Here is a 27988-nt window from a genome sequence, read left to right as displayed (position 1 = left end):
GTGAGACGGTCATAGGTTCGGCTTCTATTAGAAAAACACGGAAAAATTCTCCCGAAGACTATCTCTGACTTTACTTCATCCGGTGAAAAGTGATGTGATCACTGACTGATCAATGTCTTCATAGCTCTACCAAGCTCTACAGCTACATGGCCATCATTTCTTTCTAAACATGTGTAGTTTATAGCGTCAAAGGCGTACAACTTACAGTCGAACCCCTATTTAGGGGCCACCGCGTATAAAGCGGCCAGTTATCAAAGTCCCGAAAGTATAGCCAGTATACTACTGTAAATAAAACCCTTATTTACGTTATTTTAGCGGCCACCTCTACTAAGCGGCCACGGCCACCTTTGGGCCATCCCGATGAGGATTCGTCTATTTTTTTTTTACCTCTATAAACGGCCACCAAGAATTTTATACCAGATAATGTTTTCACGTTGCTTTCAACAACCTAATGACAGATACGAGTCCTAAACTGGAAGTGACGACTAAAAAATATTCAAACACATGCTTATTTATCGTGTTGAGGTAATTCCGTTGACACTAAGCTAAGTGATGATCTTTTGATTTCCTGGCAATAAAATGATGTTTCTACCACGCCTTATGCTACCTTCTGACTTGCCATCTCCCAAATGTGGCTGCTTAATTGGGGTTCGACTGTATCCTAGTTGGCTATGCTAACCCAGTATACAAGATTAAACAACAGAAACGCTGAAGGAAACAGAAATCTGCAAAAATTGTTTATGACCATTCCCAAATTCTCCTTGGTGACTTTTACTGGTAGTCCGCAAAGCTTCTTGGGTAAACGTGGCTTAAGGATACTCCTTCGTTTAAGACCAGACGCGCTACGAACGATGGGATAGACGGCTCCTTGGGAATCTGCTATAAAGTAGGAGACACGGCTTCTTATCTCCGGTTCCTCGGGCATCTAAAAATAAAATTACGTTAATAAGCCCTGTGCTTGGAAAAGGGATTTTGGGTGTGAAAAATTAAAGTCTATTTATTCTACCCGGTGTTTTTTTAACTTAAGGTTTTTTTTTGTGGGGGGGGATGAAAAATTTTTTTATTTTTATTTTTTTTTTTTTTTTTTTTCTTTATAAATTTTTTTTTTTTTTTTTTTTTTTTTTTTTTTTTTTTTTTTTTTTTTTTTTAAAAAATTTTTTTTTTTTTTTTTCCCCCCAAAAAAAATTTTTTTTTTTTTTTTTTTTCCCCCCCCCCCAAAAAATAATGGTCCGTCCCTAACTACCAAAAAGTTCTGCTTTTTAGCTTAAACACCTTCGTAATGGGTTTAGGATGGCTTATAAAGGGGAGAGCTTATATCCGGGGGGAGGGGCTTGCAAGTGGAATAAAAAAACGTTTCGAAATGAGTTACAGCAGCGTTGATCGAAACACATTTTTCCGAAACTGGTTTTGAATTAAGCTTTAAATAAAACAAATTCATTTCAATATTTGGAACGATATTGGGAGGGGGACTTATATCTGGGTGGCTTATTATTGATGTATTTTTTGTCTACAAGTAGATGGGCCTATACATATACATATACTATTGCAAGTATCCACATGCAAATTCTCCTGACTGATCGCCACACATTTTCTTATAGTATAAGTTGAGAGAATTTATTAAAAGATCAAAGCAATTTCCCTTTGGTGATCATTTTCTTAACTCTCATAACCTTTTCTCTTGATTACGTATTGATATTGTGAGGAGAAATTTGATGTTGGTCACACTTCCCATATGCAACTGTCCAAAATGGAGACACGTTGAGTCCAACAATGTCAGCTTTCGGGAATTTCGATTGTACCAAACACAGAAAGGTAATCTATCCAACATCACTTTTAGAGCAGTTTTCAATAGCGAAGCGCGCGAGGTCTAAAAAAAGAATGCAAATGAATAGAACCCCAACGAGGCTCAGAAAACATCAGCGTGTTCTGAGAGAAATAGAAGGAATTTAGGCGAAGTTTTCGTTTTATGAAAGTGTTTTAGGAACAGCGGCTGTTTTAGAAAGAGTTTTACTAAAATCGTCCGCCATTTCGGTTTGTTTGTCTGAGTCCTGACGTCACTGGCGCGCTTCGCTATTGAGTGTCGTAAAACCAAAAGCAAAGTTATTACTCTGACCAATCACAAAGGACATAGAGAATCCATTGAACCAATCAAAACGCGAAGCAAATACATGTAGCCGGCACGAAGACGCGGGAAAACGTGTGTGAGTGAGACGCGATGATTTTGTTTTGGTTTTGATTGGCTGAGAAAGTGGCGCGAGTTTTTTAAACCAATCACTAAGCGTTGTAATGCAAAACCGAAGCGAACTCAAATTTCAATCGACACTCAGTGAAAACCGCTCTTATAAAAAGTGTTCATACATACGTGCACGGAAGCTGCCTCGGCTGCCGGCTCACCGCTGACCGACCTCGGAGGGCGCTGCTGTCTGGCGGGCTGTCGATCAAATCGGAAAATCAACAGACACATGATCAGCGTCGTAAACACGAAGATAAACGAAGTCATCAGATACCAGTCGATCGCCTTCGGGTAGCTTACTCGGGGCATGGTGCCGTTACTGGAGCCGAGTAAGAACACGATCGTGAGCACCGTCGCGATGCCGAGCGCTATTCGGTCGCCGATGCAGTCTCGATCCATCCAGAACACTATCCAGCTTATGATGACCATTATGATGCACGGCACATAGAAGTTAATGAGATAGTAACCGATCCGACGGCTAAATGTGAAAGTTACGATCATGTCGCGGTATTTACCTGAGGGTAAAACAAGTATGTATCAGTAAGAATCTACCACTTAATGTTTCTGTCGTGTCATTGGTCAGAATGGGTCACGTGGTAAACCTCTACTGGACAATTATCAAGCGATAATTCTCAGTTTAGAGTGATGGCCTTCAAGTAGAGAAACGGGTATTAAAAAAGGCCCTGTCGCACTGGACAATTATCGTATAATTTGTCTCGCAATTTTGTTGCAACACAAGTTACACTAGAAATTGCATAAGGCGGGGGTTCACGTGAAAGCCGTTTTTCCAACGAATAATGAGGGTTAAATGCAAATATCTCGTTAGCGTTTCAAGCAATCCAAAAACTCTATGCTCATTTTACAAATCTATGTTTCGCGGTGTTTTGTTATTTTTTGGGTGATTTATGGGAATTTGGAAGGAGATAGTTTTTCTCAAAGGGTTAGTAAAATTTAGAGAAATAAGAAATATTGGAGATTTAATGTGATTTTAAAGTGAGAATTTTGAAGTTTAAAATTGGTAGACGGACACCAGACAGCCCCCCTAAAAACCTGGCGTGCTCTTGCTGGGGGTCACTGTCTGGTGTTTCAAAAAGCAATTTTTTCTTTTTCTTTTCTTTCTTTAAACCTCCTAAAAATTCACATGTACCCCCGCCTTAAACACCCCCCCCCCCCCCCTAAAAATAAACTAGTCTTACAACGTTTCTGCGGCTGTGAGTGTTGCACGAAGTGGAATCAAGTTCTACTTGTGCCTGAACAACCGCCATGTTGAAAGTAGAGTGCCCTGCCCTGGGGACGAGGTTGCTAGTTGTCAGGTATTTTGTTTACAACTTATATGATATAGTCAGGCAGTTTTCAAGAAAATCCCCCACCAAAAAATCCCAGGGGTATTCCTAGGGCTCCGCGGCACTCGAAACCCGGACCTGTTAAAGGTGTCAAACACCCTTACCGTTAGGAGACCGCGCCTCCCAGAAACCTTTTTAAAAGTGAACCCATAGCCCTGTTTACCATTGCGCGTCCCTACTGCCCAGAATTCTTTCGCGTAATTAGCGCGGCTTGGCGCGAGCACATCAACAAAATGGAGGGCTTTTTTCTATGCGGCTTAGTCCGCGAGAGAAGTAAATTGTCCTTTCTCCAAACGAGCCTGGGGACATAGGAATTTTTTTTCGCATATTTTTATTGGGTGTAGGGAACAAAGAATTCTTTACTGTAAAATGAAAACGGATCGATTCATCTCTTTGAAAAATAAATTATCGCTAAAAAAGTGTACTTTGCCAGTACTCGAAGAGGAATTACTAAAGGAATTATATGGAATATACATGGTCGTCCTGCTCCTAAACGAATCTGGTGACCCCCCTTTTTTATTTCAAAATTTAAGTTCCCTTGAAGTCAAAACCAGTAGGCTAAGTTTGGTTAGAAATCTATGTTCAGGTTTATTTCGGGGCAACGACCTTAAAGGTGAACCCATAGGGTGTATACCTGCAACGTATTCGACATCCTCAATGCTGTACTCTGTCTTTGTCAAATCAAACTCTGCTAGCTCCATATTGAGAATGTTAACTGGGTCGTATTGCTTCCATCTGTATTCCACCATTTCTCTGGTATAGGCAACTTAAAAAAGCAAACATTGTACTTAGTGAATAAGCAGGCACAAGCACTGTTCTTCCCCGAGCAGCACAGTATTTCAGTGGAAGGGGTTGGGGGAGGAGACAAGAAAGGCTGTTATCAAAATGAGAAGTTTTGAAAAACAAAATGAGAAGTTTTTAATCCGAAGATAGACCAAGACAAACTGAGTGACAGCGAAGGATTACCGCAAAACGTCCAAAATTTCCAAGAAATTTTATTGGTTACCCTACAATTTTCGAATATTCATGTCTACGTGAAATCAGAAAACGTCAAATCGGGTAAACTAAGTACGCAACTACTGGAAAAGTTTCAAAAGAAAGAACGTTTAAGTAGTACATAGTTCTCAAACAACAAATCTCAGATAATGAACAATAACTATCGAAAACATATCGTACTTCTCATATATATATAGTCCAAATCCCTCGTTGGTGGGGGAGGGGTGTTGCCTTTTCCCCGTGGAATTTTAAGCCTGCGCTCCAGTCCAGTGGCCCATCAGACAGGAGCTTATCCCGGTGTCACTAATATAAAGCGACAGGTGTATTTTTACAGGGTTGCCACGGTCAGGGAGAACTAAAAATTTTTTAGGTCGGGGAAAAGTCAGGATTTTGCAAAAAGTAAGGGAAAACTTAGCTCTAGTCAAATCAGTGAAATGTCAGGGAATTTTGGCTGAAACAAGAAACAAAATCGATTTGTTGTTGAAGTCAGATGCTATGCGTTCAATATCCCGTGAAAAACGTAAAAAGAACGAAAATGAAGATTATCGATGGTCTGCAAAAAAAGCTGAATAAAATGTAAAAAAGGGTTGAGCTTATTTGTAAATTCACTTAATTCAAAATCAGTGAAAATTGTTTTGAGGTCAGTGAAAAGTCAGGAAATTGTTTTGGTCCTAATGACTGGAAACCCTCTAATCTACGTCCCGCTAGACGTGGGGGGGGGGGGGGGTCCTGGATGGGTTGCTAAGCCATCGCAGGGTCAGTCTGGCATTAAATTCGCCGGTACCCATTTATACACCTGGGTGGAAAGAGGCACTTTTTGAGAGTAAAATGTCTTGCTCAAGAACACAACACAAGAGCTCGAACCCGGAGGCCAGCACACCAACTATTAGGCCACCGCGCCCCTCACACAAGGACACATTTATCGTACTTACAGCTTTCCAGAATAAGACTACATTTCTGCACGTCTGTTGGAAACTTTTGTAGATACATCCGGCACGATGCCACGACAAATAATCTGATAAAAGGAAAACGAATATTTTGATATGATTATTTAACCCAGCACTTGTTTATCGATGATAATGATATTTTTTAAAACTTACATACATTACGGCCAAACATTGCCTGAATAGATCCATTTAAAAAGGCACGCCATGTCCGTTTTTGAGCTGCGGGCTTGGAAAAAGGTCAGTTTGACCGTAAACAGCTTTTGGTCGAGGGAAAACTGGCTCTAGGTCTGCAAGTGCCCCATTTCTCTGTTAGTTGCAGCAGAAACATTGTTCTTGAATTGCTAAGAGATTATCTTTACTAAAGCGGCCTTTTTGAAGACCTGTGTGGAGGAGAGAGCTCGTAATAAAACAAATCTGACTCCCGCTGCACGATCGTCTGTTTCACGCGTATTTTTGGAGGCGATAAGGCCATCCTAATATAAAATGTTTCGTTTCCCACCGCCCTGTCTCTTGTGATGGTGGGTCGGTCGGCCGCAGGCCGGGCAAAAAAAAAAAAATGAATAAACACTTAAAGTGGTCTGGGTTCCAGAGAAGGCCGGGCTGCTAAGTAAGAAAACCTGGTTACAAAACCAACTCGAAAGCGTGTTCTTTTCATTCGATATTTCTGATGCACAAATGCAACCAGTAATTCATGTGCACTTGTGATAAGATTACGAAAGGAGAGAGTTGTGGCCTTATCTAGGCTAAAGTTCGTTGACAAGAATTTGTCATTTCAAGAAGTATTTACCGATGTGTAAAGTACTTGCTTCTTTGACTAGTGAATCTTGACTTTTTTTTTTTACTTTTCGAAAAAAATGGGTCGGTCCAGCGATGGGAAACGAAACATTTTATTGGGATGGCCTAAGTTGTATTTCACTGTAATTTACCTTGCACTGTAGTAGACGTAACCAAATTTCGATACGAGAGCAAGTTGATTTTCCTCATATAACTTGTAGTCGTTGTTGTTGGTAAAATACGTGTCCGGACGCCAGATTTTCTGCAAATCTTTGCCTTTCACGGGAAGCGTTCCTTTCAGACCATGTGCTAACCTTATGTCAATCCATTCTTGACGTAAAAACATTGATGTAGTGAATTCCTGTATAAAATAAACAGTGTTAAGTTTTAGTTTAGTTTATTAACGGAAAAATAACCGGCAGGCCCTGTAAATAATTGACCAACCGAATGTTACGACAGTTTTTGTATCCTCAGGTAACTCCAGAAAACAGACCCTATGGAGAATAACAGCCCCCTAAAATAACCCCCTTGAAAAAATGAAAACCACCTAAAAGAAAACACTAAAGAAAAACTAGCAAACATTTCTGACAGACCGACCGACTGACTCAGTAACGGACCCAATGACTGTCTGAAAGAAGGACTGTGACTGAGTGACAGGCTGACTGACTCACTCACTCTCTGTTTGACTTGACTGTCCGACTCACTGTATGACTGAGACTGACCGACCGATTGACTGACTGACTTGACTGTCTGATTTACTGTCTTTAAGACGGACTGTCCGACTGGGTGGCAGACTGACTGACAACCAACTGACTCACTCGCTGTCTGACTGACCGACTGACTGACTGACTGGCTGACCGACCGACCGACCGACCGACCGACCGACCGACCGACTGACTGACGAACTGACCGACCGACCGATTGACTGACTGACTGACGCACTGACCGACCGACCGATTGACTTGTTGACTGACTGAATGACAGGCCGATCTACAACAAACTCTCACCATATTTGATTCCTTGATATTTGTAAAAGATTGAATCGCCATACTGAGGTATACTTTGACAGGCGAACCTAAAGAAAGAAAATAATTCATTTTAAATACCATTCTCAGTTATTCTTTTTTTATTACTGTTTTTTATTCATTCTCGGCCCCAAAGCTATTTTCTTTTGTGATCACTGACGGTATAAATCTGGGGGTCCCGGCAAAAAAGGTTGTTCTGATTATATTTCGATGAAACAATAAAACGCTTTGTTATGCATACAAATCTTTGTCTGACTCGTCCCCAGTCGTCTCTCTGTCACTATTATTATTAACGAGAGAAGCGCGGTGCGCGGAGTGATCCCATCATCCCTTACGCTTACAGCGTTCCGTCCCCCGCGAGACGACTGGGGACGAGCCAGGTTCTTTATTTGAAGAAAACAACTTTCCAAACGACAAGCATACCTGATCCTGCCCCGGGTCTAGCGTTTGTATCATAATCAATCTCTTTAAGAAGCTCATCTAAAATGGCCGAAGAGTTGGCGATTTCTGTTCTGTCAATATTGGCTTGTTCTTTGCTGGTATAAAAACAAAGATTATAATTATATTATTGCCTAGTTCCTGTAGAGCTTTTTCCCAGGCCTTCGCGGTATTGTTCACGTCACTACTCGTTTCGGTCACGTGACCCAAAACGGGTTGATTGCGACGAAAATAGAGACCTAGGAACCAGGCAAATTATGTTACAGTTAAGGAAGTAATCGAAAGCGCGCACAATCGTGTACGAGATTGGGTTCGTGAAAGATGAAAAGTTTACGTGGTAACCCCCTGGGGGACTCTCTGTAGTGGACTATACGGAAATGCTCCGCCCAAAAGGGGTACCTTTTTCAGTTATAGGTGTATAAGCGAAGAGATTTCACGAGTTGAAGTAAACAAAAGGGAGGAAAAAGTGTCATTTAGGTATTCAAAACGCCCTGTCGAAATATCTCGAACAGACCCACCGAACGGTCGATTCATTTAAGTGTTGGGTCATTCAAGTGAAAAATTAAAAAAAGAGAGATGCAGTAACCCTTCTGTACGTATGTAAAGGGAGTATTTTTTTTCCTATTGAAGGTACCATAAATGATCTAATAAACGCCCACTCTCGAATAAACGCCTCGTATCTAATAAACGCCTCCCCTGAAGTGTAAAGCTTGTATTAAACGCCCCCCTCTAATAAACGCCCCGTGTGTTATAGACGCCCCCTCCAAGAATCATCTCTAAAACCAAGGAAATGCCCTAAATACGTTTTCCACAGTACCCTGAGCCCTGTTTTTCGGGGTTCCTGGAGCCCCAGTCCCGTTTGTGAGCCTGACTGTTAAACTCTGAATTGAGTGGGTTGAACTGAGGGGAGACTTCAAGGGAGAGAGTTCAACTGAGACTTTATAACTCTCACATTGCCTCTCTCCGTCAAGTAATTAGGGGTTAACAGGGGTATACAAAGGTTTACAGGAGTATACAGGGGTTATCAGGGGTAATAAAAGGTTTACAAAAGTATATAGAGGTTATCAGGGGTAATCAAAAGTAGACAAAGGTTTACAAGAGTATTCAGGGGTTATCAGGGGTAATAAAAGGTTTACAAGAGTATACAAGGGTTTCAGGAGTATACAAAGGTTTTCAGGAGTATACAGAGGTTATCAGAGGGAATAAAAGGTTTACGAGAGTATACATGGTTATTTAAAGGTTTACAAGAGTATACAAGGGTTTCAGGAGTATACAAGGGTTTTCAGGAGTATACAGAGGTTATCAGAGGGAATAAAAGGTTTACGAGAGTATACATGGTTATTCAAAGGTTTACAAGAGTATACAAGGGTTTAGGTTTCAGGGGTATATATACAGGGGTTATCAGGGGTATACAGAAAAGTATTATAGGATATAGTATTATTATAGGATGTCCGGGTGACTCTGACAGAATGCTGGGTGGGGAGTGATCTGCGATGGACTAACATCCTATCCACAGGGAGCAGCAAAACTCTTAGCTTCTTCGTACTACACAAACCGGACATAAACGCCGGCAAATTTTAAAATAATAAATACTTACCAAGCCCCAAAGGCTATTATTAAAAGCAGAAATGCCAAGCATCCTGTTACAAAGAAACTCGCATCCATTCTATGGAAATAGATATCAGTACACGTAATTAGAAAAGAAAGAAGGAGCGATATCAGAAAAAAACGATGTTGTCTTTGTCAACAGAAAAATGTCAAATGCTTTGGTTAATTTTGGTAGCCAGTGAACTTCTGGAAATAAATATACTTTTCTGTGATAATTACGCGTAATTATCCCAGAAAAGTGGCGGGAAGAAAAGAGAACTGGAAACGAGGTTGTGCATCGGATTGGCTGAAAAATAAGGATGGGCCGATAAACGTTTTTCAAAACGATACCGATACGATGTTTGCCTTTTTTCTCAATACCAAAATTATGAGGTCATTTCCGTATTGACGTCATTGGTATGTCACGTGATTTGTCTGACCATACAAAGGACAGTCCTGGCATTATAAATGCTAGCCACAAATGTTGATTTTTGGTCTTTTTGTTTCACTGTTGCATCAGCAACGTGTGGACATCAAGTCAAGGCAAACAATATTTTCTCATTCGTTAGAGTACAGTGCTTGAGTGAGATGAGCAAGAACAATCATCTAACTCAAGGAAGAAAGTCTGTACTAACTCGGAAACAAACCAAGGACTCGATCTATGAAAGAACGATGTGTACGCAATAATTACAGATATTTAGTTTTACAAAAATTTTCTTAAAACAAGTCAGAGTGTAAATTGTTTATTTAAAAATTGGCGAACGCAATCGATAAAGGAAAACCATGCCAAATCTATCGCACAAATCCCGCTGTAAATGTTGGTGTAAACATAATTACAGCAATCAGAAAATAGGTTTATATAATTAGCATTGAAAAATGTGAATCTCCTATGATAGCATTGCCAGCATGACTTAATGCAACACTTAAAATACGATAATCACGAGACTTGTGTTGTCCTAAAGAAAATAGTAAATATATACAGCGGAACCCCTATTTCTCAAACCCTTGATTTCTAAAAACTCCCAAAAACTCGAACCAAACGTTGTTGCTTTACTTCAGCAAACACTGCAATTTTATCCCTGATTTCTTCACGTTCTTGAACCAATTTTCGTTTCCCTTGCAGAGTCGAGAAATCGGGATTCCAATCTATATATGAACAACAAAATGATCGAAATGCACCAATAGCAGTGAACCAACGTGCATAAATAGCGACGCGCAAACAATCGACCTCATCGCCTGATGAAGACTAGCAGTATTGCAGTCGAAACGTCGCGATCAACATCTTAAAGCGATTCTATCGTGAGACAAACAAAAAAAAATCATATTATTACCAACCACCGTACAGTACAATAGAATTATTATTGATCAAGCTTATGTAGTCCATGTGTTGAAATATTTGTAAAATTCGTTACGTTTTATTGTATTGGTGAAGCTGGATTTTCGTCTGGATCTTCATGAAAAAACAAAAACGTGGTCAATGTTTTTTTACATCTTAAACCGAGCTTGGCCAATAACAATTATGCTCTCATTGCTCTTTATGTAAATGTTTTTTTTTTCTTGTGTTTTTTTATCACAAACCGCAAAAACAGGAAGATTTGAGATTGCGATTTGTGCTGTCTTAATCAAGTTACTTGCAATGTAAGTTTCTCGATGCATCAAAGACGATCTATTCTTTAAATATATGTAACATAAAAAAACGGTGCTAAAAGTGGCCATCGCGCGCGAGCGGTCCATACCGAAAATATCGACCGCCCGTTCAACCAATCAGATTGCGCGATTTAGATCAGCTAGCTTCACCGCGCGCGGAGGAAAAAAACAAGAATTTAACTTATCAACTTTGCCATCAATATTTAGGTTTGTATTGTTTTCTTTTTTCGCAAACCCTTAACCTTGACATGATAACTCGAGAGCAAAACAACGAACAAGAAAAACTATAAAACACACTTTTATCTGATGTGGCCGTAAACATAATTTTATTTTTCTTCGAATTCAGACGTTATTGCCATAAATAGAAATGCCCAGATTCCACCAAAGATAATTCCTTAATGTTAAAATTTGGCGTAGTTATTGTAGCAATCAAAACAACTTTATCTTAATAACGGTGTTATAACGTTTATTTAGGCCATTTAAGGCAGTACCGTTTTCTATGATGTGATTGGATGATTAGAAATTCTGCTTTGTTAGCTGTTGTGATTATAAAATACCTGGGAAGGCTCGTGTGGAAATTTCTTAAATACTGCGACTCCAATTTGTCTACAAAAACTCGAATTACCTAAAAATGTTTTTACTCCGCCGTCGAGATGAAGAGCAAAAGATATGCGAATACTTTTTGCTTACGTAAAGTCAAGTTTAGTTGATGATCCAATAAAATCAAAACTGTTCTATACTTTAAAACACGGGCTATAATTTTACAGCATGCATTATTTGTGGTCTTGCTAGAAGCGATATAGAAAACGCTTTCGTTATTCATAATCCTTAACACATGTAGAAATTTATGATATTTTCGCTGTATAATTTTAAATAACGATTTAACTGAAGTTTCTTCGAGGAGATTTGATTTTGCACGCTTCGCTTTGAAGTGTGAAGTAAGCGCAATTTCTTTTCAATTTTTGTTCCTAAAGATGACATAATTTTGCTACGACTAATAAACTTCGTATTACTTGAAATTTTAGTTAAAATAACTAAATCATTCGCATATTTCATTGAACTTCAAGGTATCTTTCTTCTTCAACCTAGTTCGTTAACAGATTTGAGAATGTAAAGCTTTTATGTTAACCTGTTTTAAAATTTAGTTCTACATTTGCAAGCTTCAGTAATTCCACAAAGGTCTCTTACCTTTTCTGCAATTTTGGAGCGAAGCACTCAACTTTTCTAGCAAAATGACTCACTTAAACGCTGCATCTCACAGTAAACTTGCGATTTTCCCGTCTGTCATCGATTTAATCTGCGAAAATCGCGGCTTATACCTAAAATACCTTCATAACTTGCTCTCAAAGAATATGGCGCTCATTTCGAGCGAATATTAAATGAATACAGATAAAGCGTAAACTATTAGCTTCATTTCGCGTCAGTTAAATAATTTGCCAAATAAATTACGAGAGAAGCAATGAAGAAAAGAGATAATCAAAATTTACATAAGTTCTTTAACCAAAGTTATTAAATATCCGTATTTCATAAGGAACTCTTCTAGATCCAATTCCATGTTATAAAATATTTATCATCTAAGGTAAAGACGTCCTTAAATGCCCGCCGCGACCAGAAATAACTGCTTATTTTGTAGTTATCTGTTACACCGAAAAGCTAAAAAGCATCTCTAGTGTGATACAGAAAATTGTGGATTAAATTCTGCGACATTGGCAAATAAAATTTATTTATAATCCAATATTTTTAATAAGGTAACTTTTTTCTCTTTTTCTTCAAATATCTGTAAATTGATACTCTGAAATAACGTTACGCCTTTTTAGGCCTTATTGCTCGGTGGATAAGTTCAGAAAGTTACACTAGTCCCTTAACGTTTCATTTTTCACCGAAGCTTACTTTTTCTAGATTATGCCAATGAAACCTGATCCATCATTATCGTGAAAAAATGAAAATGCTTATTATTGGAATTCACACTAAGCACAATGGGACGCTCAACTGCTTCTTGCCAAGGACAAAAAAGCTAATTTGCAAGAAGACCAAGGGCGCGCCTTATTATTCAACACTTTATACAAAACGAAACAAATAGACTTGTAGGCTTGTTCTAAGTGCTTCCATTAAATTATTACTATAATAAATACTATTATTGACTGAACCAACGGTATCTCCCGCATAGCTTATCTCGTTTTTATAAAGATAGCGAGCCGTTTTTCGCTCATTAAGAGAACACGCCGTTTAAATTACGTGCGCAGGTGCAGATGACATCAGTGAAAAATTGTGGTTTTTAATTGCGGTTCCTGTGGCACATAACCGCACTACAAAGGGGAAAACGTTATACGTTGTACAGTAGAGCCTTGATTTAACGAACCTCTATATAACGAAGTCCTCGGTATAACGAACGATATTCTTCAGCCCGGCCAAATTTACAGTAAAATGTATGGAACAGAACCTCGATATAACGAACCTCGATTTAACGAACCTCTATATAACGAAGTCCTCGGTATAACGAACGATATTCTCCAGCCCGGCCAAATTTACAGTAAAATGTATGGAACAGAACCTCGTTAAAACGAGATCCTCGTTATAACGAACACAATCCAGAAGCCTAAACGCAAAAAGTTCCGCGATATAGCGAATTATAGTAAACACGCGACAAAAGATGAATGTAGAACAGACCAACAAGGATGAAAATACTTTAATCCTAACAGGAAAATGTCGTTGCGACAGCAAGGAGTCAAGACGGCCATAGTGAAAGCACGCCATTAGCAATTTATTTTGCTTATCAGTTACATTGTTACAAAGAATGTTTTTCATTGCCCATCTTTAGTTGAAGACTATCAAAATTTGTACTTATCATAATTGTTTCACAGACATTTGAGGCAATTTTGCGTCGTTCAGAGGGTGGATAACGCTAAACACTAGATAAATCACTGGTTAACAAAAACAATTGAACTATCCACCGCTTTATCTATCCTTTGAACAAGCGACGCATGGCTTTCCACCTCACAAGCTTAAGTAAAGACTTTAAAATTAAAAAGTGAGAAATGGTTAGCTTAGTTGGTAGTTCAGTTAGTATAGCGCCGGACTGCTGTGCGGGAGGTCGAGAGCTCGAGCCCCAGACCGGACCAACACTCGGGGTCTTAAAATAACTGAGGAGAATGTGCTGCCTTTGAAATTACATCTGCAAATGGTTAGACATTCTAGTCTTCTCGGAAAAGGACAATAAACCGTAGTTCCCGTCTCCTGCATCCTCAGTCTTATAGCAGGGGACGTTTAAGAACCCACACACTATTCGCAAAGACTGTTGTCGTCTGGCTTTTGCGTGTAGTAAAATTACAGTAAGTGTACAGCGCATTTGGACATATACATATGGAAAATGCGCTATATAAATGCATTATCCTTATCATTGAATATCTGAAACAGATGAATGCTACTAACTTCAAGGTTTTTTATCCAGGGCAGTGTCCGTACTAGTTTCACAGTCCAAGGCGTGCCCAGTATTCACCTATACAATATCTTTCCAGACAGTATAAATAAAAACTTGAAAGAAGCCTATTTTCTACGGAATGTTAAAGAGGCTTTTGTCATTTGCGGGCGGGAGAATTAATGGATATTGTACATTTTACAAACTATATCGGCTAGCTTTGGATTGGTTTTAAACGAACTGCTAATTTGCAATAATTTTGCGCGTCATATCAACAGGTAATCCATACAGTCGCGCGATTTGACGCGATTTATTTTGCACTATAAAAAATATTATGCTGGTTGACAAGTCCGTTCGACGCATGCTTAGTGCCTCATTACAAAAGGCTGTCAAAATGTAAGGTAAAAAAGATTAAGTCTGCGAAAAGCCTAGTGGTGCATCTTGCCGGAGCTTATCCTGGTTTCTTTAGCATGAAGTGACTAGGAGTATTTCTACTCCCCCCTGGATGGGATGCTACATGCTAATCCATTGCAGGGTTACCCCCAGCATTAGTTCACCAATACCCATTTTTACACCTGGATGGAGAGAGGCACTATGAGAGTGAAGTGTCTGCCCAAGAACACGACACAATGACACACTGTAATGACCCCAGCCAGGGCAAACCAAGGCCACTCGATCCGGAGTTCAGCGCGCTAACCATTAGGCCACCGCGCCTTTCGCTGCCAAATGTGAGCCCACGTAAAAATGGCTTTTTCGGACTCCACTACATAAAGTTTTCATGTTTTCAAAAGCAAAACAAAAAAAGCCATGTCTTTCGAAGGTTTATAAAGCAAAAAGTATAGGTTATTCAATTGCATAGTCCGTTAAGTCACAGTATTAAAAGGGTGAAATTGAATTTGAATTTGCGATACACTACATCACAGCAAGGTTAAAAATATAAAAATTCGGGTCAGTGCTTTATATGTGTAAAGGTCCGTTTACACAGGCAATTTTTGTCGCGCAAATTCGATGCAACTTTCTCGCGCGGCCTAAGTTAATCGATACCGCGCTATCGCAGGAGTCTCGAACCTGTTCAAAACTTGATGCATCTTCAATGCGACAATAAATGTATTGAATTGCGTAAAAAACCGCCTGTGTAAACGGTCCTTACATTTAATAATGCTATTATTGAAGTTGATTTTTGCATGATCATAGTAATTCTCGCTATAATTCCTAACCTCATCTATTTATCGTAATTTATCGAAGAAAATCATTTAGAAATTCAGTTAACAGTCTCTATATATGATGAACGTACGGTTGGATAATCAGACAAATCTGCCTTCACCAACCTAGCGGCCTGAATTTCAGACGTCCCTCTCTGGTCGAATTCAGGCTAACACCAACCATCTTCTGAGACCAGTTGTTCGAAAGCCGATTTACATTTATCTGGGATAAAATTTCGACCAAGGTTTTCAGTATTTCGGGAATTTCAAAGCACTTTTTACTGCTATTTTTTTTAGTTTACACGTTTTGGCATCGTCGAGAGTTGAAGAGTTTAGATAGAAAACTTCTGAGAAATCGTCACCGATATAAAACTTACAAAACTGAATTTGAAAATGATGTTATTCATACTAATTCCAGACGCTTAAAGGTTTCTGTTATCATTTGTATTGTTACCAATCAAAGGCGAGATGGAATTGCAAAGGAGATAGGATTATTTGATTAATCGTGTGCTTTGTCGCCGAGATAACTGAATTACAGAACGAGAAGATATCGCATGGCAGGGGGTTGTCGAAGTACTGATAACACTCGTTTGCACGTCCCTCCCCCCCCCCTCCCCCACATTACCAGCATATTTAAGGAGCTGCGTTACGATCGTGCTTCTTCGTTACGTTACGTCGTTCGTAACGTTAGGGATCGTGCTTTTTGAAAACTTTTGCCTTAATTTTAAGTTCGTTGCCGACATATTTAAGGAGCTGCGTTACGATAGTGCTTCTTCGTTACGTTAAGGATCGTTACGTGCTTCTTCGTTATGTTACGTCATTCGTTTCGTTACGGATCGTGCTTCTTGAAAACTTTTGCCTGTTTCTTTTTGGTTATGGGACGGACCACTATTTTCCTGGAGGGGGGATATGAAAAATATTCAAAAAAAAAAATTTGTTTGCAGGGCCTAAAAAGACAAAGTAAATTGCTTGCAAACACGATATTTATTTTAAAAAGTTTGCATTTCGAAAAAAAAGATCCTCAGTGAAAACACTCAAGCTTTATTATTTACAACATTATAAACTTAAGGTTATTATTCCAGAAACTCCTGACCTGATAACAATTTAAATCTATCTTATAAAAAAGTAGAAAAACAAATTTAGTGAGCAGCGATCGGCAAAAATTTGGGGTTAAAACAAATGGTCTACAGCTTAAAATTATCAGGTTAATATATCTCACCATTTTGATTGAACGACGTATCGATCAGCTCTTCTATCAAAAACGGATATTTGAAAACACAAGAAGAAATAGAAAGCATGAGGTGAAGACGAGTCGGTTTCCTACATTTCTCAAATGTTCTGAAATAACCGGGGTATCATAAATTATTAAAAACTAGCCATAGTATATTGCAAGGTCTGTGTATTGATTGGTTTACAGGCCATGGTATATGAGCTCATATACCATGGACCACACAGTGAGAAGAGACGGAGAGGTCAAATATTGCAGTTCTTCGGGTGTTTTTAATAAAAAAATTCTTCCTCTCGTGCTTGTTGGATATAAGATAGTTATAGCCAACGAGGCGCATAGGCTATCTACAACTCTCTATAACACTCCCATCACCTGCTCATGATACAGATTTATAAACACGCAGAAAACATCCGTTTTCTCAAATACCTCGCGTTGCTTTTTAGCCTGTTCAAGCTTACACAGTCTCCTGCACTGTAACTATTGCTGGGCAAAAACAAATTTGCGTGAACTGGGCCACGTCTATGAAATCTTGGAAGCACGTTGTATTCAGTCTTGGTTATTTTAAAGTTCATTAACATTCAGTTCTTCTGTTCTTCACTGTAGCCGTATTAGAGCCACTCGTCATCTTTCAAGATAAGTGGCGAAAGAAAGTTGGCAGCAAACTCTGCAAATAAAATAATAATAGTCAGAATAGTTAGAGTATATTTACTGTAAGTCTGTAAAATGGTGTAGCTATACCAACAAATTTCTATGCTGCATGGAGTCAGTTTATGGCTAAATGAAAGGGTTCACACATCTTCCTCCTAAATTTAAGAATTGTGCTACCTGGTGTTTTCCTCACGAATGGACTATGATCCTTCAAAAAAATTCTGGACTGTAGCTACTGTGCTTGTATAAATTAAGCCGAACAAAAGGGCTATCTACACCCATCCCGTACGCTCCCCCTTACCCCGTTTTGCAATTCACAACACTTAAAGTTATGCCTTGGCAGGAATCTTTATGGGTTTCTGGCCCCGAGAGTATTATGTTAGAAGATCTTTTGAGTGAGGGTTTATTGGGGAATTTAGTGGCTTATTTAAAATCATAAATTAGCCAACGCAGCTTGCCATGTCATGTTAGCCTTTTTGAGGGGGAATGGGGCGCTTAGTTAGTTAATAGTGGGGCTATTAGAGAGGGGAGCTTAATAAGACTTTAATTATTTTTGAACTGTAAACAAGCCTTAGATCAAATTTAAAAAACTTTTTTTTTTTCTTTGCTCTCTTTTCGGGTTAGTAGGTGGGGGGGGGGGGGAGGCGAGGGCATAGAAGGAGGTTATTATCAGGGGAGGGGTCAGTTACCTTCAATAAATATCTTTTTATCATCCGTAAGATTTGTCTTCGTCAAGATTTCGTTGATTTCGTTTATCGGTACATCATCCAAAAACTGCAAGGATCGTTTGATGGCTTTTCCTTCAATAAATCCACGGTTCTCAGAATCAAACACTTTAAAAAACATCGCGGCCTCGTCGTCTTGCCTTAGACTCCTGTAATTCTCCATCACGTTCACAAACTCTTTAAAATCAATCGTGCCTTCATCTTGAACAGTAAAAAAAAACAATTACGTTTCAGTGTTTTTAGTTATTTTTCATGCATTTCTTTTCATATTGGTTTGAAGACGAGTAATACCTCTTGAATTATGACAACTAACACGTCACGAAATATTCGTCAAGATAACTGCAGGGCGCTAAGAGAAAACAATGACTGATTAACTGACCGACTGACTGACTGACTTTCTTGTCTGACTGATTGACTGACTGACTGACTGAATGACTGACTGACTTTCTTGTCTGACTGACTGACTGACTGACTGACTGACTGACTGACTGACTGACTGACTGAATAACTGACTGACCGACCGACTGACTGACTGACTGACTGACTGACTGACTGAATAACTGACTGACCGACTGACTGACTGACCGACTGACTATAGCGCACGTATCCCCATTGCCTTACATATCGGAAAGTCGTTCTTCTTCCACGTTTCGCCTCCTGTTTCATTTTTGCTCATGTCCTGTAATTCTGCAAAGAGAAACACATAAAATGTCATACAACACTGGCGCATCTTTAAATTGTCCATACTACGTATAACTAGCTACTGATAAATAAATAGCACTTACTTGAAAGAAAGTAATTTTAAGCATCTTCTTGAGGTTAGAGCGGTTTTTAATTGAGTGTCGTGAAACCAAAAAAAAAACTCTGGCCAATTACAAAAGACAAAGACAATCTTTTAAAGCAATCAAAATTCAAAGTAAATAATGAAAGCGCGGGAAAACGTATGTGAGCGAGTCATGGTTAATTGGATTTGCCTTTTCTTCTGATTGGATGAGAAAGTGGCGCGAAATTTTTATACCAATCATTAAACCAAACCAATCATTACTCAAAAGTTTTAGGGATTTTTAAATTCTAGAGCACGGTTCGAGACTGGTACTAGTTACGCGCGCGCAATATCAATTTTTCAACGCAGTCGGTCCTCCCCACCAAAAATTCACCGTTAAGCATTGCCGAAGTCTTGATACCATTTTTATGTAACGTTTACAAAATTTAAATAATACAGCCGTATGGTACGTCTGTTCGAAATATTTTAATTGACGACCCTTTTAAATATGCCTAAATGCCCGACATCGCTACCCTTTCATATACCTAAACTTGTGAAATCCCGATCCTTTAATATACCTGAAGCATGGAAAAGGTACCTCTTTTGGGCGGAGCCTCCCCGTATAGGCCATTATAGGGAGTACCCCCCCCCCTCCCCCGGGCGTCCTTACCATCGTAGTCCAAGCCATTGACAAGTTCCTGTACTTCCATGTCGGTTGGGTTTAACCCGAGCATGCGCATAGCGTATTTGAGTTCCTTTGTGCATAAGTGGCCGTTTTCGTCCAAGTCGAAGCATTTAAAAGCCTCAACATACTCTAGAACGAAAAGAAAGCAGAATGTAATGTGAGTTAATGTAATGTGCGCTTAACTTTGGCTGCATTTTGGTTGCAATTCAAGCTGCTGAATATGGTATAAAATAGCACCAATTTGTACAGCATAAAAGTACTGAACTCGTGAACTCGTAAATATTAAGTATAAGCTAGATAGTTTTTTAACCTTAATGATCAATTGTATTTTTATTAATTTTACTGCGAATTTCAATTTTATATATTTTTAGTCGTATCGTTCTTAGCTTTTAGGGGTTTTTAATCAACTTTGTAATAATTTCGATTTTTAATTCATTTTTTTATGCCATTATTTTTTATCTCAGGACCTCCCTGAAAACCACACTAGTGAGTGGAGCCTCCTGTTAAAAGATCATTATTATTTATTTATTTATTTATTTATTTATAAAAAAAAAAATTATTATTATATTTTAAAAATTAGCATTGTTGGTGAAGTTCGGTGTGATTTAAAGTGCTTCGTTAATTTCTCCTTTCTTCAGTAAATTTTGTTGCGATTAAACAACAATCCATGCAGTTACCTTCGATTTCCTGTTGTGTTAGTTTTTCCTGTTGACAAAACAAGGCTGTCGTCAATTGAAATTACAACAAAATAAAAGTTAGTGTTGTATATGCTTTATTGCTGGTTTGCTGGTTGTTTTGTTGTTTGGGTGCAAGTCGTTACAGATATCGGCTTTTCTAGAAAACTCTATCTCATACTCTCCCTTGCCGGTCACAGACTTTAACTCGTCAGAAATTGTCAAAATCGTTTGATTTGGCCACACAAATTTTACATAAAATGTTACGTTACTTGTGTAACAGGATGTTTAGGTTAAGAGGAAAGAGAAAAAGTTTAGAATTTGCTCGCTTGACACGAGCCAATGAATGGCTGTGTGCCATCTCTCCTTCCCTTTAGAGGGCAAGAAACTCAGCTGGTAAAATGATAAATTATCGTACCCCCCCCCCCCCCAAACTGAAGACCAAGCAGTAAACGTCCACAGTTAAATGCCATATCATTTAATCATCAACAGCCAAAGCCAGTAACCCCCCCTTTAAAACGATCGTGTATTCGGTTTTTTTTTCAGGCGGCTTAAAAATTGATCACGTGGCTCAGCTGGCCAACGTACCACGTGATGCAAGGTCCCCATGACACTGATGCGTTTTAAGGTCGCGGGGGACACCTCAGGCTTATCATTATGCATTTATTTAAAGCGTATGCACGAAGTACAACGACTGACATCGACAACTTTACGAGATATTTATGACTGGACAAAAATATGGGCGCGTGCGCGTGATTTGTAAAAAAAATCCCTGTTTCTTTGATATTTTAACCAATTTAAAACAACACTTAGCGATATACGTTCATATAGATTGTAGGAAGTCTTTGAGCTTATTTTCATTTAAATTTGAATATTTATGCAACTCAGAGTAATCACAAAAATATTCGGCATAAACAATCGTGTCCTTTTTGAAAACGCATTGTTCTCACCATAAAAGCGTGGAATATAATTACCATAATTACATCTCTCCTTGGCAAAATGATCGTATTTAGGTCGGGACACCTTCGGAAATCTCAAAGTTTGGACTTTTCCGACAATTTTGTGGCAGAGAATACAGCACGGATACAGAACTTCATGACTTGCCACTGCAGATAGGTAAACTATGAATACTGTAGTGTGTCATAACAGAAGCGGAATTTTAAAAGAGCGCTTTTAGAACGAGATAGAAGACACTAAATTCAAATTTGCGCACTTAAACCGCCATAACTTGCTGGCAAACTTTAAATTAAAAAATCCGCTTCTGTTATGACACTCTAGAGGTATTGACTGATTAGTTTTTGACAAGATCACAGTGTGCTGTCTCCTATTCGTTCCGCAAACTCTGCCACAAAATCATGTTTTTCCCAATTTGGCACTAACGAGGCTATAACATCGCCGTTAAATGCAATCTACCAAATAAAAGATGACTTTCACAATCTTTCATCATTTCTTTATGTCTCTGTAAAATTTAAGCTTTATCGCACGCATTATAGCTGAGAAATAAGCGTTTTAAAAGATGCAGGTCAAGCAAAATTTCCCTTCATGAATTTATTCATGCTGTTGGTATCCCCCGCGACCTTAAGGTCGCGCAGGACCCTTGCAATCATTAGTATGTATTTATTTAAAGAGTATGCACGAACTGCCGGACGACTGAAGCCGACAACAAACGAAATATTCATGAGAATGTTTGTTTTTAAACTCTTTTGTACAAGTAATTACTAGTAATTGTTCTCAGCTTTGTGCACGTGCGCTGGAACATAGGGAATTATTATAATTAGATTCACAGCTTTGAATATAGCACACGTTGTTGTAAACATTAGAGTGAATTCGTGTAACCCGTTTTTTATATGTTAATGAGTCGTATAATATTCTAATGTTTGTGTACAATAAAACAATACACGAGTGGTCAGAAAACCTCAAAGAAATCACTTTAATAGTTATATAGAAAATAAGTATAAACAGGACGTGTCTTTCTTTAAGCACTTCAAGAACATGTTCAACCTAAATCGAAAATTAGTTTGTTTTTCTTTAAGGGATGTTGAATATAAAATGTTTGTCTAAAATCGCAAGACAATTCAAGGCATGATAAATTTTAAGCCCCGTTATCTGTTTTGGTTTTTACATATTGGTAAATGCTTGAATTTAAACCTGACTTCCACATGCAAATAATTACGAATTGTCCGCAATTTTCTGTTTTCCTGTACAGCTCATTAAATATCTCACGGCGCATTTGCATATAACAAACGGGTTACACGAATTCACTCTATTGACTCGGAAGGTCTTCGGAAGCCTCAAAACCTGCAATTTTGTGTCCGCCGATATAGAATTTCAAGAGTTGATTCGAGAGGAACAAAAACTTGGTGAACTCTATTGTGCTATGACTAGAGCGAATTTTTAAATTTCCTTCTCAAAATGAAGATAGCACGTTTCAAAGTTTAGATTTCGCATTTTTGCTCTCTTAGAAGCCATTAACTTGTAGCAGTTTTTGAAATCAAAAATTTCGTTCTAGCCATAGCACAAAAGAGGTTATTATTTACCACTAAACTATATAATCATTTAATTTGGTGCGCTGTTCTAGCTGAAAACTTGGACACAAAATCGCATTATCTGCAGTTAAACTTTTAATGATTCTTAGTTTCTATTTCCATTTTTACAGCTTAGCTATTTTATTTGTTAGTTTTTTCCTTTTATCACTGATGTAAATTTTTTTTTAGTAAATTTCACTTTTTAACAACATTTTTATTGTAAAGCGCCATGAGCCATGGATATGGCGCTATATAAATCTTTATTATTATTATTATTATTATTATTATTATTATTATTATTATTATTATTATTATTATTATTATTATTATTACAAGTGAAACCGGTAAAAAAATATATAATTATATATCCAAAAAAAGGTATGTGAAAATATTAGTGTGATCATAGATCAATCTAGCTTACTTTCATAAGCAATGCCTACATTTGTGGTTCAGATCCATACCCACCCCGGCTCCGATGGGGATGAGGGTCTTATTTAAAAAGTGGGAAACTAGAAATCCCAGGGGATGGGAGGGTCCAAACCAAAAACATCCTTGGGGGAGGTATAGTATTTTTGGAACCACACCCTGTGGAACGCCTGCGCCGAAAAAACTTGAATATTAATTAACTGGAGTAAAAGTTTGTGGTCTGCATAATAATTATGTAAATTCTCTGTTATTTATTATTTTTACATGTTTTTATTGAAAAAATTCTGTTTAAAAAAATGCACCTTATGTCTGGCCGCGCTGCTTCCCCGCAGTCTACTCCCCCTTGTCTAGTCCCTCAGGGTCCCCCCCCCCCCTCAGCTTATTCCTACCTTGATACACCTGGGTGGAGGGCACTATGAGGTAAAGTGTCGGGGCTCGACCGCCCGGTCTCACTAACCTGCCACCCCCCCTCTATACTTTACTAGTTAATGCAATGAATAATTTAATTTTATTATTACAAGTGTGTATTTTTGAGTTCATTTTACTAGTGCCCTTCAAGTCTTACTAAAAAAAAATATTATTTTGATGATTGCTGTTTTCACTAGACTTATTTAATGTGGCCCTTTTCATTGTGGAAAACGCTGCTTTTATGTTGGGCCAGGGATCAATTTTCACTGCTACTGAGTGCACATTGGATTTTTATTTTTTTGTGGCCCCCCCTTTTTACCTATTCTTGCTCCCCCGCCCCTATGCTGGGTGGCTTAGGTTGCTTTTACTGGCTTGTTGGCACTTATGTGTCTTGCGGCCTGAGCCATTCAGTTCGCTTCCGGTAGCCTTCTCTGCTGCCTTAAGCACTTTGGTGCGGGTCTCTTGTTGCAGTTAGCTTTATATTGGGATTAGGGTTTTCTGGTTGCTTTTTGGCCTCGCGTTTTTTACATTGCTACTTTAAATGCTACTGAAGGTCATCCAACAACTGAAAATACAGGCCTTAAAAAAAACAGATTATTTGTAAAGTAGAAAATGTCTGGTCAAAAAAGATCTAATGCCTCAGGTAATGATGTGTGAGAGAGAAGGAAGGGAATTGCAATTGACTGTCAATAACTATGTGTAAAACTAAGAGATAAAAACCTGAACTTGGTACAATCCTATTTAACTACTGAAGTAATCCGTGTCCTGTCAAGAATTAGGCATTCTATTAGTCCCAAAAATAACTACCTGTAGACAAATCATAAATTATTAGCTATTTTGCCTCGTTCTAGGTCCCGAATTACTGAAGTGGCCGGGTATTCTGGTGCTCCGCAGTAGTCTCTAGTCTAATTAAAAGAGATCACACTGAGCTGAATTTCCTTCAATTTCAAAGGTATCACATAAATTTTCCTGACGTAATTTTTCTTTGCGGCCTAAATGCCACTTGGTCAATATTTTGAGGAACATTTCCTCACGTATAAATAATGAAAGGATGCGAGTCTTATTAATTTGGAAAAAAAGTAGCTTAAAATCAATAACGAAATAAAAAAGTTGTATGCCTCGACGAAATGACTGCCATTTAATACTATCGCCTTGTTCTCACCATCTATTTTTTTACGCCTAGCCAGGCTTTAATTCCAGTAGCTAAGTTGATAATCATGATAACGTCGAACATAAGCTTTAACCAGTCTAAAAAAATCATTGTTCAATGAGAAACGCTCACCTCAGCTCCCTGTTTATAGTTTCTGTTGCCCACGTTTTCGCACGTTTCTACTCATTCCATATTCTTCTTTGTCGGGAATACAATAAGGAGGTTTTCCCCACGTTTGGGGACTCGTTTTGATCGCGTCAAGAAGGAAAAACATCGAAAAACTGTCCTCTATAACTCAAATTTTGTCGCATAGTCGCCATTTTGAAAATGCTCTTCATGAGCCCACAATACGGACCACGGGGAATCCGCTGGGGTGACCACTAGCAGGGGGAGGGGGAGGGGCAGCTAGTTAACTTCTCCCCAGGCCCACTCTTTTCGTCTGGAAGAAATTACATTCAACCTCGCGAAGAGCAATTGAAATGAGAAAAAACTGACAACGCTATTATAAAGAGCATACACTCCTTCCTTTGGCAAAATTTTCTTTTATTCCTACCGCAAATTGTCGTTGAGAAGGAAGCCAACAAACTTTTCAGTTGTATTTTTTACTGCCGTCCTTTTTTAGGAAAAAGTAATAATGGCCATTTTTAAAAACACTATTTAAAAAGCTATAACTTGGCGTAAAAAAATCTTAAGAGAGAGATACAGGTAAAGTTTTTAAGCGAATTTAAAACTGCGGTCCGTTCTGATCACGTGACCGATGACGTCATAACAATAAAAGTGATAAAAATGTACTTAACATATAAATATCTACCAACATGTAATTTTTTGCTTCCTCACATTTAATGCAACGCCAGATACGCACTTGTACCCAGACTCCCACTTTTTGAAAATTGTACCTAGCCCCCTTAATTTTTTATATTTTTTTTCGGTACCCGGGCAGTCTGAAATACCTCACACCAATGTGCTTCAAACTGCAATGACTGCTTTTTCAGTAACAAAATATCTTTGTCACAGTGAGCAAAAACGAACTTCAGGGCAATGTCACGTGACTAATGACGTCATCGTCCTATGACTTATACAAGAAGTACTTTATGGTAAGAGTTATTTCTATACGACGTACTACTCCTGCTGACTTCAAACTGACCAAGTTATTTGGCATTGACGATTTTTCAGTTGCAAAGGAGTTTGGGAAGGTTTTTATTATAATTATATATTGTTTTTATAATTATTATTATTATTATTATTATAAACTCTTAAGGGCTTGCAACATCACAGACAACGGTCATATCTCAGTAAAAGGACAATCGTGATGTAATTCCAGCATCCCCGAATATCCTTGTTAAATTTTAGAGGAATCGATGTTCAAAATGTAGTGAGTTAAAGCTTTACAAGATAGCATTCCGTCAAGAAATTTGGCTAATGAATTTATTAATGAGCAAGGGTCCCACGCGACCTTAAAACGTTTCCATTTCCATTCAAGTCAAAAACCTAACAAATGATTCTCGTCTGCACAATTGTTTTCACTTGCGGTCTGACATTACGCTAACCTTAAGTAAAATTAAAGAACAGCTTGTGAACCACGATTCATTAATTTTTAGCATGATGCTGCCTTCTTTAGTTTCCTTTTTCGATAAAATGATCAGCGTTTTAGATCATTTAGCGTCGACGGGAAATTGGCGAGAACGCTTTAAAAAAGTATTAGTCTTAGAACGAAAAACTGTCCACGATACCTGATGTTAGAAAAAGCCTTGGTTAAAGAGCCACGTCTCAAAATATAATTAACCTGGCCTAATTTAATCGCCGGAATCAGTAATATAAATTTGAAAGAGTAGGTAATATGCAAAAACTTCTGGCGCATAAACATGGTGACATTTTTTTTTTTTTGTCATCTTTAGAGTCATTTTATGTTTTATTCTTTATTACGTGAAAAGCAATCAAGAAGAAGAAGAGAAGTTCATGATAATATTGTCAGACTTCTGATAAAACTATATTGTTGGTAAAATTTCCTTTGCTCTTGTTTTGGTCAATTTTAAAGTATAATTTGCCTGTTGCCATCTGGTTACAAGAAAGGTGCAGCTTTTCTTTAGAAGAATAAATTACATAACTAAAGATGGATCCACAAATTTATTTATGCAAAGATCACGCGCACTTTGAAGCTAAAAATATCTGCTGGCCACTGTTTTACCCTTTAGAGATAATTATTCTCTTTCGTCTGATATTGAACACTCTTGTTATTTTTCAATCGTGATTTCATTCGGGATTATACTGGGAGTTTTTTCAAAAAATGTACACGTTGAAAAAATATTTTTCAGCTCACCGTAATTGATTTATAATAATGATAATACCACGGTTTTAATTTCCTTTCAGTTAGAGGACATAAACAAGCCTGTTTTACCTACTGTAGCTTGGAAAACATTAAACTTCGTGGGTATAGCATATTAGCTTACTAGCAATGACAATCGTGTGCTAACGTTTACACATTGTAACGGCCGCCCGCCGTACCGCCTGCCCGGGCTGACATCGGGAAATATTTCAAATCTGCGTGCCGTGTCTTCAGGACTTTCGCAAGTCATGATAACAGAACTACATAAGTTGGTTAACTGCTGTTATAACGAGTTTTATCAACAAGTGGGTAAACAACCGAGGTGTAACTACGGGCTTATTATAAATATGTATAATTTAATATTCATTTGACGAAATAGTGGAAATAACGTAGTTATTTTCATGCTTACCATCTGTGAATTATTCAGTTATTCTTCTTCGTTGCTTGGTTAAAAATTGCTATCTGTTTTCCAAAATAAAGAGAAAAAACGAAGTTACCTCCTGCATTACATAGTCATCCAGAATGGCCTGTGCGATCGCCGTTTTCAGTCAATTTGTTATACAAAACATATTTTTTATCACATTTCAAAAGACTTGTCACATATGACATATTTTATAATGCAACACATTTTGTTAACCAATGAGTTTGGTGCAAAATGACCTCAATTGCCATCTGTCTCAAGAAAGATCTAGGCTGGTATAAAAAAAATTGAGTTTAATGAGATGGCTAATATGTAAACATGCCTGGCGAAGCGCACGCAAGGAGAAAACATGTGTTAACGTTTTCTTTGAACTTTTTATTCTGAAAAAAAAAATGCGAAAAATAT

The 27988-nt window shown here is 38.2% G+C and overlaps 2 protein-coding genes across 2 annotated transcripts; both read right to left on the bottom strand.

Annotated features, from left to right (window-relative positions):
• Positions 1-46: 46 nt before the first annotated feature.
• On the bottom strand, positions 47-12347 carry LOC144637885 (glycine receptor subunit alpha-3-like). The gene is made up of 9 exons (XM_078496976.1): positions 12179-12347; positions 9354-9422; positions 7742-7854; positions 7301-7368; positions 6446-6654; positions 5505-5587; positions 4211-4342; positions 2363-2748; positions 47-925 (listed from the first exon to the last, which is right to left on the bottom strand). Exons 2-9 carry the CDS (start codon positions 9419-9421, stop codon positions 662-664), a joined length of 1323 nt encoding a protein of 440 aa, XP_078353102.1. The 5' UTR covers position 9422; positions 12179-12347; the 3' UTR covers positions 47-661.
• A 4562-nt stretch (positions 12348-16909) lies between these two features.
• On the bottom strand, positions 16910-27651 carry LOC144638307 (uncharacterized). The gene is made up of 6 exons (XM_078497540.1): positions 27572-27651; positions 20334-20361; positions 19642-19785; positions 18830-18895; positions 18173-18409; positions 16910-17499 (listed from the first exon to the last, which is right to left on the bottom strand). The coding sequence occupies exons 1-6, from the start codon at positions 27572-27574 to the stop codon at positions 17444-17446; spliced, it is 534 nt and encodes a 177-aa protein (XP_078353666.1). The 5' UTR covers positions 27575-27651; the 3' UTR covers positions 16910-17443.
• Between the last annotated feature and the right edge of the window lie 337 nt (positions 27652-27988).

This window comes from Oculina patagonica, chromosome 14, assembly GCF_052425735.1.
Source record: "Oculina patagonica isolate OP01 chromosome 14, crgOcupat, whole genome shotgun sequence".
NCBI classification, from domain to species: domain Eukaryota; kingdom Metazoa; phylum Cnidaria; class Anthozoa; order Scleractinia; family Oculinidae; genus Oculina; species Oculina patagonica.
The sequence above is the reverse complement of the archived record's forward strand: the minus strand, read 5'-3'. Positions and strand labels throughout refer to the sequence as shown.